The sequence below is a fragment of the Elephantulus edwardii genome, unplaced genomic scaffold (assembly GCF_000299155.1).
Source record: "Elephantulus edwardii isolate Elephantulus edwardi_28Jun2011 unplaced genomic scaffold, EleEdw1.0 scaffold00126, whole genome shotgun sequence".
Classification (NCBI taxonomy): domain Eukaryota; kingdom Metazoa; phylum Chordata; class Mammalia; order Macroscelidea; family Macroscelididae; genus Elephantulus; species Elephantulus edwardii.
Genome location: NW_006399876.1, coordinates 67041 through 80865, shown reverse-complemented (window position 1 = coordinate 80865; position 13825 = coordinate 67041). Strand labels below are relative to the sequence as shown.

Here is a 13825-nt window from a genome sequence, read left to right as displayed (position 1 = left end):
GTATTATAACTGATTATAGATAAATAATAAGAATTTCAGAATATTTCATTGTGATCATGCAGAACCTGAAAGACCAAGAAGCAGTTGTTTGAACAAAAAACAAAGTGATACTCTGTGATTTACAATCAGGAAAGGTGTGTGTCCGTATGCTGAGCAAATAACCCAAGAAGTTGTAAGGGCCTATGTGAAGAACAAAGACATCAGGCCTGGAGGAAGACACATTAATAGCTTGTCTGGTGAAATGGAAGAAGACTTGAATTACTCATGTAGCTTAAAGACTGTTCTCACAACAGAACCAATAAACATCTTGTTAATCAGAAAAGTTTGAAATTTCCAAAGATTTCATTTTTGATCTACAGTCAACATCTATAGAAGCAGCAGTTGAAAAATCAAACGTGTGAGATAGCAAGTTATCTGCCATCAAGCTTGGCATCAGAGATGGGTGGTCTGAGTCTCTCTGGACTGATTGTACCATTACTGCTCTGAGAAGGCTGTTATGATACAAATAGAAAAATGTCAAGTTGGAGACACGTGGCAACATTCAAATATATCCCCAGGAAGCAAAATATCAGAATGTAAACCATATTGGAAGAGTGTGTCAAGATTGCCAGAGTAAGGAAGTAAGTTCCTGGTTGTACTCATAAGATGCCATTCACCAGCCGGTACCTCATGCCCTCTGAGCCAGTGGCTGACTTTTAGCATTTAAGTTTCAAAGGCCTTGAAGCTGCAGCTGGCCTGCCCTGCAGTCACTTGTGAGCCCTCTGCCTCTTCTCTGTACCCTTTGCATGTAGGACCCTGGGGAAACTGCCTGGGTCCAGCTGTGTGGTTTCCTTGTTAACACATTTCCTTCCACTCCTAACACTCCCTGCTTTGGGATGTACTCCATTCCAGTCCAGTATCACCCTGGAAAGGTGGTCCTTTGGGACTAGAAGGGATTAAGGGCTGGCCCTGTCCTCAGTTGGAGATAGAGTCCATGTGTCCAGTTTTTCCACTTTGTTCTTTTCCTGTTGGCATTGCAGGTGTGAGAAGGCCTATGTTCCGGTCCACTTGTACCTCAGGGGGCTTTGGAGGGGGAGGTGGCAGTGCCAAGAAGCAGTTGTCCCTTAAGGATGTAGCTGAGCTGATCCGGACCAGAACCTGTCAAAGGGTGGTGGTCATGGTGGGAGCCGGCATCAGTACACCTAGTGGCATCCCTGACTTCAGGTACCCTGACTTCCCCCTCTGCTCACTCCCCCCTCACTGTCTTCACCCAGCATTTCCCCTCCTCACTCATCACACCTCCACCTCCCATCTGCTGCATTGCACCATCCTCAGCCTTACCATCTGCCTCCATCTTCATCCTCATCTTCCACCATCCTCACTCCCAAAATCTTTAGACCCTCCCATGCTCACCCCAGCACCGTCAATCCCATCAGCTTTATCATCTCCCATCATCCCTAATGCACCACTACCCTCAGTCACCATCACCCTCACCTCCCCCAACCTCACCCACTAACCTCACCCCACTACTCTCACCCACCCTTGCCCCCTCTCCCCACCACCCTCACCACCACCCCATCCCCCCACCACTCTCACCCCCAACTGACCCTCACCCCATGCTACCTCCCTCCTCACTCCCACCTCCTCATCCCCACCACCCTTACTCCCATTAGCTTTATCATTTACCATCATCCCTAGTATACCACCACCCTCACCTCCACCAACCTCATCCCCACCACCCTCATACCCACTACCCTCATCCCCATCATCCTCAACCCCACCACCCTTACTCCAACTATCCCCAGCCCACTCACAGCCCCCAGTTCCCGCTCTTCTTCTGGGGTCCCTCTTTTTGCAGGTCTCCAGGGAGTGGCCTTTACAGCAACCTTCAGCAGTATGATATCCCGTACCCTGAAGCCATCTTTGAACTGGCATTCTTCTTTCGGAACCCCAAGCCCTTTTTCACTTTGGCCAAGGAGCTGTACCCTGGGAACTTCAGGCCGAATGTGACTCACTATTTCCTCAGACTTCTGCATGACAAGGGGCTGCTGCTTCGACTTTACACGCAGAATATCGATGGGCTCGAGCGAGGTGGGCAAGTGCTGCTGTTGGATGGTTTGTCTTTCCTGTCTTCCTTCTTGTGGGGTTGTCACACCTTCCCCACCATCCAAGTTATTTCTAGAAAGCCCTGCACACGTAAATGTTGTCCACATACACTTAGCTGGCATCTCTGAAGGGTGAAACCTTCTAAGATGTTGCCACAATTTTGTTTGCACAGCAAACACTCGAGTAGCGTCAGTGCAGGCGTCCAGCATCCAGCTGTCATGCCGTGAGCTGTCTGGTGGCCAGCAGCCCTGAGGTGGCTTCCTGTGTGCGGCCAGTGTACCAGCAGCTGCTGCCTGGGCGCAGTTCATGTGGGTTAAAGTGCTGTTGCCTGGTGTCTTTGGTGACGATGACCTGGGACTGCGGTGAGAAATGTCGCACACCAGCTTTAACAGCACTTGTCTCCTCTCAGAGGTTTAGGAGACTGGACGTTTGATTTCAAGGTGCCAGTGTAGGAAGACTCGCTGCTGGCTCAGGGTTAGGAGATTGTCCCTTAGTGCTTTTTAGCATCTATAGGCCAGCGTTTTGGGAAGACCTTGGGTCTTGGCATTAGTCTTTCCCAGTGCTGACGAGATTTCCATCACAGTGACTTAGGGCCAAAGGACATGCTCCATTCCTGGCTCCCTTTCTTGTGAGTGTCCCTTACCCCTTTGCATCTCTTATAAGATAAAAAGGTATTGCAGATCACACACAAGGGAAACAGGTGGCAGTGGGACTAAAGGGCCATGTCCCACCCATAGCCCTTACCCAATCCTTGAGAATCATCACCTCACTGTCACATTGCCACATTTGGATCATTACATCCAAACCACTGAAAATCATGGTGATACAGTTCAGTCAGTGACACCTGGAACCCAGGAGAGGCTTATTCCCAGAAAGGGTCAGAAACATGAACTCCAAGTGCAGACTTTGTCCAAAGTGGGTGTAGCTCTCAGCTAGGGTCCATCAAGCAGTCTATGGATGTGGAAGCCTGGACTCAGAATCATAGAGCCTCTCAGAAGCAGACAGGGTTACTGTGGTAACAGTGTTAATATCTTTAACTAGCTACATTTTGTCTCTTTTTTCAATAGGCAGATTTTTTTTAAAGTCTGTTAATTTATATCATCTCTGTATAGACTAGAAAATGCATTCCTAGATGTTGGATATACTTTTATTTAAACCAGTGTCTGCCGTTCTGACTATTTTGCTGTCCTAGGTGTCTCTCCTGCCCCCTAGTGTCTATGGTGATGTCACCGAAATGTCAGCCCGGTGGGCTCTGTGGGCTGGGGCTTCTCTGGTGTCAGTATTGCTCACCTGAGGTTTGAATTGCAGCTTCTGGCATCCCTGCCTCCAAGCTGGTTGAAGCACATGGCACCTTTGCATCTGCCACCTGCACTGTCTGTCTACAGCCCTGCCCTGGCGAGGACTTCTGGGTGAGTGTGCCCGGAGTCTGCCCCTCTGCAGCAAAGGACCATTGAAATGGCCCTTCTTGAGGATGGGAAAATATCTGTCTTCAGATTAGAAATATAATGCATTTCAAAATCAGAAGTATAATTGTTGTTAGGTGTGGTCAACTTGTGTACAAGTCACAGCAAGCCTGTGAACAACAGATCTGAACCCTGGCCTATCCTGTGCCATCCTCATCATTTCTGATGTTGTTGTTATGTACTGTTGAGTCACTTGCAACTCATAGTGACCCTTTGTACAGTAGCTCTGAACCCTGACCTATCCAGAGCCAATCTCACTGTCTCCAACACACCATTCTCCATAGCCCCAGTTACTGTGTCAGTCCCTTGGCAAATCCTCTGCCAGTGACCTCTCCAAAATACTGGAGAACATTGATGTCAGTTTGAAGATTTAGGAGCTCCTATTTCAGGCCATGGTCTTTTTAATCACTTGCTACATATTTCAGTATTATAAGAAAATGTGCAAAGAGCTGGAGTCAGAAAATCAAAAGGGACAAACTCGCTCAGTGTTTCTTAAGCTGAAGGAACTGAAGAATAAATTCAAGCGTCAAGTTGCAGTACTTATGGATGCCTTGGGCAAAACATTGAATGGTCCAGGAAGCATCAAAAGAAGATGGAGGAATACAGAGTCACTACCAAAAAGAATTGGCTGACAGAGAAGAATTTCATGAAACAATATGTGATCTAGAGGCAATGATGATGAAGGAGGAAGTTCAATCTACTCTGAAGGAATTGGGAAAAAATGTAAGGCCCTACGAATTGATGGCATACCAGTTGACATATTTCAGCAAACAGAACAGACGCTGCCCTGGATATGCTCACCAGGTTGTGCAAAAAAATCTGGAGGACAACTACCTGGCCAGCTGACTGGAAGAGATTGTATTTATTCCAATTTAAAAAAAAAAAAAGAGGATCTGACAGGGCAGAAATTATCAAATAATATCACTAATATCACATGGAAGCAAAATCCTTCTGAAGATTATCCAAAAAATGACTGGAACAGTACATCGACAGAGAACTCACAGAAATACACACTGGTTTTAGAAGAGGCATGGCACTAAGGACATCATAGCCAATGTCAGATGGATTTTGGCTTGAAAGGAGAGAGTTCAAGAGGAATATCTATGTGTGTTTCATTCACTATGCAAAGTGTGGATCACAACAAATTGTGGCTAACCATGAGAAGAATGGGAATCCCAAAACACTTGATTGTGCTCATGTGAAACCCGTACTTGGAACAGGAAGCTGTCATCAGAACAGAACAAGGAAACACTGCCTGTTTAAAATCAGGAAATGAGTGCGTCAGGGATGCATCTGTCTACATACTTTTAAATCTATATGCAGAAGAGATCATCCAGGAGGCTGGAGTTTATGAGAAGGAATGTAGCATCAGGATTGGAGGGGAGATTCATCAACAGCCTGCGTTGTGTGGATGATATAACCTTGCTTACTGAAACTGGAGTACCCAAATTATTTGCTGCAAAGGTCAAGGACTTCAGTCTTCAGTATGGATTGAAACTCAACATCAGGAAGACAAAGATTCTTACCACTGGTCCAATTGGCAGCACTTCCCCCCCTTAATGGCTGAGTAATATTCCATTGTTTGTATATTTTACATGTTTTAAATCCATTTATTTGTTGGTGGTCATATTTGCTTTTTGGCTTCTGTGTTTGGTACTGCAGTGAACAATGGTGTATGTGTGTCTGTTTGCTTAACTGCTTTCAAGCTGTGTTGTCAGTACCGAAGGCATATTATTAGAATCCATCAGTGGTTCCATGAGAAAAAAATGGGCACTCTCCTCCAATGCAGTTTACTGCCTCTAAAAACCCTCTGAGGCATCAGCTATGAGTTGGTTCTGAGTGGATGGCCCACAGCAACAAGAGATGTACTTATGTGATACGGTACATAGTTCTGTGTTTACGTTTTTAAAGAACTACCTATTCCCCACCTTGGATATACCATTTTATACCGTCGTCGGTAATGCACAGGGGTTCCAATTTCTCTTCACCAACATATATTGTTTCTGGTTTTATTGTTATTTTTCCAAACCTAAATTCCTCATGGAAACTATAGAACAATATCATTAGTTTCCCAAGGTAAGCAAAATACTGCTGAAGATCCTTTAAAAATGGTTAGGACAGTGTATAGATAGGGAACTGCCAGAAGAAGAGCAGGATTTAAAAGAGGCTGGCACTAGGGATATCATTGCTAATGTCAGATCCTGGTTGAAAGTAGAGAATACTAGAAGAATGTCTATTTGTGCTTTATTGACTATGCAAAGGTGTTTGACTATATGGATCATAACTTGTAGCTGACATTGAGAGGAATGGGAGTCCTAGAGCATTTAACTGTGCTCTTGCAAAACCTGTATCTGGACCAGGAGGCTGTTGTGCAAACAGCAGGGGAGCACGGCATGGTTTAAAATTAAGAAGAGAGTGTGTCAGGGTTGTATTCTTTCTCCATACCTATTCAGTCTGTATGCTGAGCAAAGTATTTGAGAAGCTGGACTCTTTGAAGAGGAATAGTGACCACAAGATTGAAAGGATACTCATCAATAACTTGTGTTATGAATATGACACAACCTTGCTTGCTGAAAGTGAGGAGAACATGAAGCACTTGTGGAAGAACAAGGAATGCAGTCTTCAGTATGGATTGCATCTCAATGTCAAGAAAGCAAAGATTCTTGCCACTGGACAGGTAGGCAACATCATGATGGATGGAGAAGAGATTGAAACTGTCAACAACTTCATCTTACTTGGATCCACTGTTAACACCCTTGATGCCAGCAGTCAGGAAATAAGGAAACATATTGCACTGGGAAAATCTGCAGTTAGGGACTTCTCCAAATTATTGGGAGTAATGATGTTGGTTTGAGGACTGAAGTGTGTCTGATGTAGGCCATGGTATTTCTGATCACTTACTATTTATCTGAGAGCTGGACAGTGAATAGGGATGACAGAAGAAGAATTGATGTCTTTGAGCTGTGCTTCTGGAGAAGAGCACTGAGTATCCCATGGACGGCCAAAAGAACAAACAAATATGTCTTGGAGAGAATACACCCAGAGTGCTCTTTGGAGGCAAAGATGATGAGAGTTTGCCTCACATACTTAGAGCATATTGTTAGGAGGGGCTTTTCTTTGGAGAAGGACATGATGCTTGGAAAGGTAGAGAGTCAGCGCAAGATAGAAGCACCCACAACCAGGTGGATTGACAGTGACTGCCGCAGAGGGGTCTAGTGTGCCAGGAAGTGTGAGGATGGCACAGGAAAAGATGGGGTTCAGATCTGTTGTTCATAGGGTCGCTATGAGTCTTACTTCACCACCAACAACAGCCATCTTAGTAAAAGTTCAATGATACCTCCCATGATTCTAAGCTCAGTTCTCCAGTGACTAATGTGAGGGGCATCTTTTCATGTGTCCATTTTTTACTTTTCTCTCCATTGAATTTTAATTTTAGTCATCCTGAAATAGGATTTCTACTTTGTTCTTAAATTACTTCTGCTAAGTTGCTTTTTCAATCTATATGTAGAACAGATTATCTGGGAGGCTGGGCTCTATGAGGAGAAATGTGGCATTAGGATTGGAGGAAGACTCATCGACGATCTGCATTACACAGATGACACAACCCTGCTTGCTGAAACTGAGGAGGACCTGAAGCACTTTCTGCAGGTCAAGTACTGCAGCTTTGAATATGGATTGAAGCCCACCACCGAGAAAACAAAGATTCTCACCACTGGGCTGGTTGGCAGCCTCATGATAGGCAATGAAGAGATTGAGACTTTTAACAGCTTCAATTTGCTTGACTCCACAATCAACACTCTTGGTACCAGCAGCCAGGAAATTAAAAGACAAACTACTGGCACCTAACAATTGCTAATGATTTTGAGTACTTATTTGTGTGTTTGTTGGCTGTTGGACCAGTATCCTCTGCTATTTTCCAACTGAGTTGTCTATAAATATTTGAGCTAAAAAAAAAAAAGACAAATTGCATTGGGAAAGACTGCTGTCAGAGACCTTTCCAAAGTACTGAAGAGCAATGATCTCAGTCCGGAGACTAAGGTGTGCCTGATTCAGGCCATGTTCTTTGCAGTTACTTGTTATGTGTCAGAAAGCTGGACAGTGACTAGGGATGATAGGAGAATTGATGCCTTTGAGCTATGATGATGAAGAAGAGTATTGAATATACCATGGACTGCTGGGAGAACAAACAAGTTCATCCTAGAGAGAGTGAGACCAGGTTGCTCCTTGGAGGCAAGGGTTCTGAAGCTTCTTCTGACATACTTTGGATATGTTGCAAGGAGGGACTAGTCCTTGGAGAGGGATTTCATGCTTGGGAGGGTGGAAGGACAACACAAAAGAGGAAGACCTTTGATAAGATGGGTTGACTCAGTGACTTTAGTAATTGGGGTAGGTGTGTCAGAGACAATAAGATTCACACAGGATAGGGCAGGGTACAGGTCTTTTTGTACCTAGGGTCACTATGAGTCACAATGATGGCACATGACAGCAAGAAGTTTCTTTTTAAAAAGTGCTTATTTTGATTTGAGATGTAGTATAAACAGCATATTAGCTTTCCATTCAACAGTTTATCCACATTGTTTTTTCACATTGATTACATTCAACAGTTTAATCCACATTATGTTTTAAGATGTTGATAACATTCAACAGTTTATACATGCTGTGTCTGTGACATTGATTACAGTTCCCACATTGTGATAGCTGTAAATCAATCACGTGGGAAGAGATTACCCATCCTTCTCCTGTGGAGCAGCTGGTAGATTCAGAGCATCAGAGAGGCACCGCCTTTAGGTTAGCCACACACTCTCTACCCACTAGACCACCAGAGCTCACAGTGTAGAAAGAAAAGAACAATTTCTTAAATCAGACTCTACCATGGATCCAATTCTGTCTCATAGGGGCTCTCCACTGGGTTTCTTTCAGACTGTAAATCTTAAGAGGCTTCTACCCATCTTTCACCAGTGGAGCCGAGAGTGACCTGTGGGACAGAGGGATGTGCCTGGGCGAGGTGGTCATGGCATGTGACTATCAGTGTACCATAGCTATCTCCTCAGGTGTTTGTGTGTACGATGACATGCCCAGGAGGTGGAGTGGGATAGGTAACTGATGACACTGGGGGAAGGAAGGAGGATGTCTTTATTTATCCCCTGGACTGCTGTGAGGTCGGAAACCTTGACCTGAATGGCTGCTGTTGCCTTTCCCTACCCAGGCCAGCGTGCTGGCGGATAGGGTGCCCTGCTGCATGGCCTGTGCTGGTGTCGTGAAGCCTGACATTGTGTTCTTTGGGGAGCCGCTGCCAGAGAGATTCCTGTTGCACCTCATCGACTTCCGCAGGGCTGACCTGCTGATCATTCTTGGGACGTCGCTTGAGGTTTGTTTGAGGTCTGCCTCGTCAATTGTGGGGTACAGAGGTGGAGTGAGGAGGCAGAGTGGATTCTGTCAGCTTTTTACCAGGCTATTGTGTGTGTGGTTCTGGGTGCCCTGAGGGCAGTGGGAGCCCCCTCTTGAGGAGTGAAGGTTTACCTGGTGAAGAACAGGAAAAGGTATCAAGCCCAGATGAGCCTCACAGGAGGCAGATGGGCTGGTTTACAAGACACAGCAGAGGACCTGCCAGGCAGGGGGCTGGGGGAACCTTGGGCTATATGGTCAGCAGGGATGTCAGTGGGTTTTTTCAGCATATTGAAATGTGAGGTCAACTTACGCTGACCACTGAGGCCTCCCAGGTGAGCATGAGGTGTTACGGCCTTTCAGGTGAGCCCTGTCCTCCTCAGGGTGTCAGGCTCTTGTCTGGTGTCTTCCAGGTGGAGCCTTTTGCCAGCTTGTCCGAGAGCGTCTGCAGCTCAGTGCCCCGAGTGCTTATCAACCAGGATGTGGTGGGCACCTTTGCATGGAGACCACGGGACAGGGATGTGGTGCAACTGGGGGACATGGTGCACAGTATAGAAGAACTGGTAAAGCTGCTGGGCTGGACAGAGGAGATGCGGGACCTTGTGCAGAAGGAGGCAGCAAAGGTACCAAGGGCTGGTGGGGAGGCCTTCAGTGACATGCTGAGACAGCCAGTGGAGGCAGTGCATATCGGTATCAGCCAGCACATCTGGCCATTTGTATGTGGGAGCTGAGTGCTGTCACCATTGTTGAGAGGAAGAAATTGCCAGCAGGTTGCATTTTGACCAGCACCTATGGCTGTTGTTTGTTCTTTAAAAACAACTTGCCCCTCCCTGAGGCATCAAGTGGGAACTCAAGCACTCAGGTCCCAAGGACAGGTGTTGTAGGATGTCCCTCTGCTGCCCACATCCTCTCCATGTGGAAAAGCCTAGCCCTGAGAGTACACGCGTAAGACGGAGGGTCTCGTGGCGACAGGGCCTGAAGTGTCCTCACAACGTCTTTTAGTTTAGGGTTTGGCTCACAGGGAGATAGTGAGGCTGGGCTATTGCCACTAAATGCCAGCCTTGTGCCGGTCACCCCTATGGGGAGCAGTGGGCTGGCTGTAGTAGGCTGGAAACCCTAAAAGTATTCCATTACTGTCAGAAAACAGACAGGTTGAGGTAGACCCATAGCACTGTTTTCTTTCCTATTTTTTATGTGATTTGAGTGAAAGCTTACAAAGAATCTTGGCTTTACCAATTAGTCATTCCTGCACATTTTATCCTGTTACATTATTTATAGTACTTACAGGGACCAGTCCATGGAGAAGGACATCATGCTTGAAAGTGTGGAGGGACAGCACAGGAGAGGAAGACCTCAGATGACATGGATTGACACTGTAACTGGGGTGACAGGGGTAGATATATTGGAGACTGAAACTGGCCAGGAGAGGGAAAGGTTCAGAGCTATTGTGCATAGCATCGGTATGAGTCACAGTCGACCAGATGGCACATAGCAACAGCAGAGTGACTTATCGTCCACTCATTCTATGTGGTCTTTCTCTTCACTGATATGTATTAACACGTTGCCGCACACTTTTAAATTGACAACCGTGCTTAGAAACACTTTTTTCCCCTGTAGCCATCATTTGTGGCAGCATGTTAAGTGTGTATCAATTAATTTTCTACTCATCTCCTCTTCCACTAAGAGAATGGGAATATCAGAACATATAATTAGCCTCTCTACCAAAATGGCACCAAAAGCAAAGAAGGAAGCCCGTGCCCCTCCTCCACAAGTGAAGCCAAAGCAAAGGTATTAAAAGCCAAGAAGACTGTCCTGAAGGGCAACCACAGCCACGAAAAAAAAAGAAGATCCACCTTCTGGGGGTCCAAGATGTCAAGACTTCAAAGGCAGCCCAAGTACCCCTGGAAGAGCGCCTCCAGGAGAAACAAGCTTGACTACTATGCCATCATCAGGTATCCCCTGACCACTGAGTAAGCCATGAAGATAGAAGATAACAACACACTTGTGTTCATTGTGGATGTCAAGGCCAAGAAGCACCAAATCAAACATGCAGAAAAGGAGCTCAGTGACATTGATGGGTCAAGGTCAACAGTTTGATCAGGGTTTATGGAGAAAAGAAGGCCTGTGTTCAACTTGCTCCTGACTATGATGCTTTGGATGTGGCATGTGACCAGGAGGGACCAATCCTTGGGGAAGGACATCATGCTCAGAAAGGTGGATGGACAGTGCAGGAGAGGAAGACACTGGGTGAGATAGATTTATATAGTAACTGGGCCAATGGGAATAGGTATGTTGGAGTCAGTGAGACTGGCTCAGGATAGGGCAGGCTTCAGAGCTGCTGTACATAGCATTGCTATGAGTCACAAGACACTCAGTGGCACATAACAATAACAACAAACTGTGTCCAGTTGGCAAATTCTAAATACACATTTTTCTCAAAAAAAAAAAAAGGAACACTTAATTGTGCTTATGTGAAACTTATACCTAGACCAACAGGCTGGTCTTTGAACAGAACAAGAGAACTTAACGTGGTGTAAAGTTAAGAAAGGTGTGCATCAGAGTTGTATGCTCTCTCCACAAGTATTCTGTGTCTGTATGCTTAGCAAATCATATGAGAAGCTTGACTCTGAAGAATGTGGCATTAGGATTGGAGAAAGACTCATCAACAACCTGCGTTATGTAGACGACACAACCTTACTTGATGAAAGTGAGGAGGACGGAGGACTTGAAGCACTTGCTGCAGAAGATCAAACACTGCTTTCAATATGGATTACATCTCAACATCTAGAAAACAGATATTCTTGCCACTGGACCAAGAGGCAACATCATAATAGATGGAGAAGTACCAAACTATCGATGACTTCATCTGACCTGGATTCACAATAAGTCCACTTGGTACCAGCAGTCAGTAGATCAAGAGACATATTGTACTGGCAAAGTCTGCACTCAGGGAACTCTCCAAATTATTGAGGAACAATGATGTTAGTTTAAGGACCAAGGTGCACTTAATTTCAGGCCATGGTCTTTTTCAGTCACTTGCTATAGCTCTGAGAGTTGGAAAATGAATCTTAAAAGGAGCAGATAACATCATGGGGGTGGCAGAATCTGACTTCTACCCACTTCCTAATGGGAACTGTCCCTATGAATAACATCCATTGTTGTTATGTGCCATCGAGTCGACCTGAACTCATAGTGACCTACCCTGCTCTATCCTGAGCCGATCTCGCTGCCTCCAACACACCTACCCACATTACCCCAGTTACAGTGTTATTCAGTCTCATCAGGGGTCTCCCTTTCTTGTGCTGTCCCTCTACCCTTCTGAATATGATGTTGTTCTCCAAGGACTGGTCCCTCCTGGTAACATGCCCAAAGTATGTGAGATAGAGCTTCATAATCCTTACATCCAAGGAGAAACTTGGTTTCACCCTCTCTAGGACAGACCTTTTTGTTCTCTTGGCAGTGCATGGTATGTTCAGTGCTCTTTTCTAGCACCACAACTCAAATGCATCAGTTCTTCTGTCACCCCTAGTCAATTTCCAGCTCTCTGATGCTTAGCAAACAATTGTGAAGACCATGGCCTAGATCAGGCAAACCTTAGTAGACTGACATCATTGCTCTTTAACACTATGGATAGGTCCCTGACAGCAGATTTTCCTAATGCAATTCATCTTTTGATTTTCTGACTGCTGGTGCCAAGGGTGTTGATTGAGGAGCCAAGCAAGCAGAAATTGTTAACAATCTCAGTCTCTTCTCTATCTGTCATGGTGCTGGTGCTGCCATTTGGCCCAGTGGTGAGAATCTTTGTTTTCTTGATGTTGAGTTTCAGTAAATATTGAAGACTGCAGTCCTTGACCTTCTGCAGCAAGCGCTTGAGGTCCTCCTCAGTTTTGTCAAGCAAGGTTGTGTCGTCTACGTAACACAGGTTGTTGTTGAGTCTTATTCCAATCCTGATGCCACATTTCACAGTGTTTCCTTGCTTTGTTAGGAGGATTCTTTGTTAGTAAAAGTTTCACAAGAGCACAATCAGATGTTTTGAGATTCTCATTTTTCTCAATGTTAGCCACAATTTGCTGTGATCCACAGTCACATGCCTTTGTGTAGTCAGTGAAATATATATTACTCTTCGCTTTCAGCCAAAATCCATTTGGCTACAATATCCCCAGTGTCACAACTTTTTCTAAACCTAGCCTGCATGTCTGGCAGTTCTCTGTTGATACACTGTTCCAGTCGTTTTTGGATAATCTTCAGCAGGATTTTGCTTTCATGTGATATTAGTGGTACTGTTCAATAATTACTACAGTCTGTTGGATCCCCTTTTTCATTTAAAAAAAATTGGAATAAATATGGATCTCTTCCAGTCTGTTTGCCAGGTAATTGTCATTCAGAATAATATCCATTGCAACATATAAATAGCTACATGGTCAGACATGGCACCCCACATACTCTTGCACCTATTTCTACCAATCAGTAGGTCCAATATTCTTTGCAACTTGATTCACAGACTTCACTCACAGTTGTGGGATTTATTAGGGGAATAGGCTGGGGAGTTGTTGTTGTTGTTAGGTGCCATCGAGTTGAATAAGACTCATAGTGACCCGATGAACAAATGATCTGAACAGTGTCCCACCCTGTGCCATTCTAACACTTCCTGGCACACTAGACTCGCATTGCAGCAGTCACTGTGTCAGTCCACCTGGTTGAGGGTCTTCCTCTCCCTTGCCAACCCTCCACCCTTCCCAGCATCATGTCTCTCTCCAAGAAATAGTCCCTTCTAGCAAGATGCCTGAACTATATAAGACAAAGTCTCATGATTTTTGCCTTCAAAGAGCACTCTGGCTGTACCCTCTTCAAGACATATATGTTTGTTCTTTTGGCTATCCATGGGATGTTCA

At 45.2% G+C, this 13825-nt stretch overlaps 1 protein-coding gene across 1 annotated transcript; it reads left to right on the top strand.

Annotated features, from left to right (window-relative positions):
* The first annotated feature begins 1060 nt into the window (after positions 1-1060).
* SIRT3 (sirtuin 3) lies at positions 1061-9664 on the top strand. The gene is made up of 5 exons (XM_006893332.1): positions 1061-1203; positions 1838-2070; positions 3394-3494; positions 8755-8916; positions 9347-9664. The coding sequence occupies exons 1-5, from the start codon at positions 1157-1159 to the stop codon at positions 9662-9664; spliced, it is 861 nt and encodes a 286-aa protein (XP_006893394.1). The 5' UTR covers positions 1061-1156.
* Positions 9665-13825: the final 4161 nt, after the last annotated feature.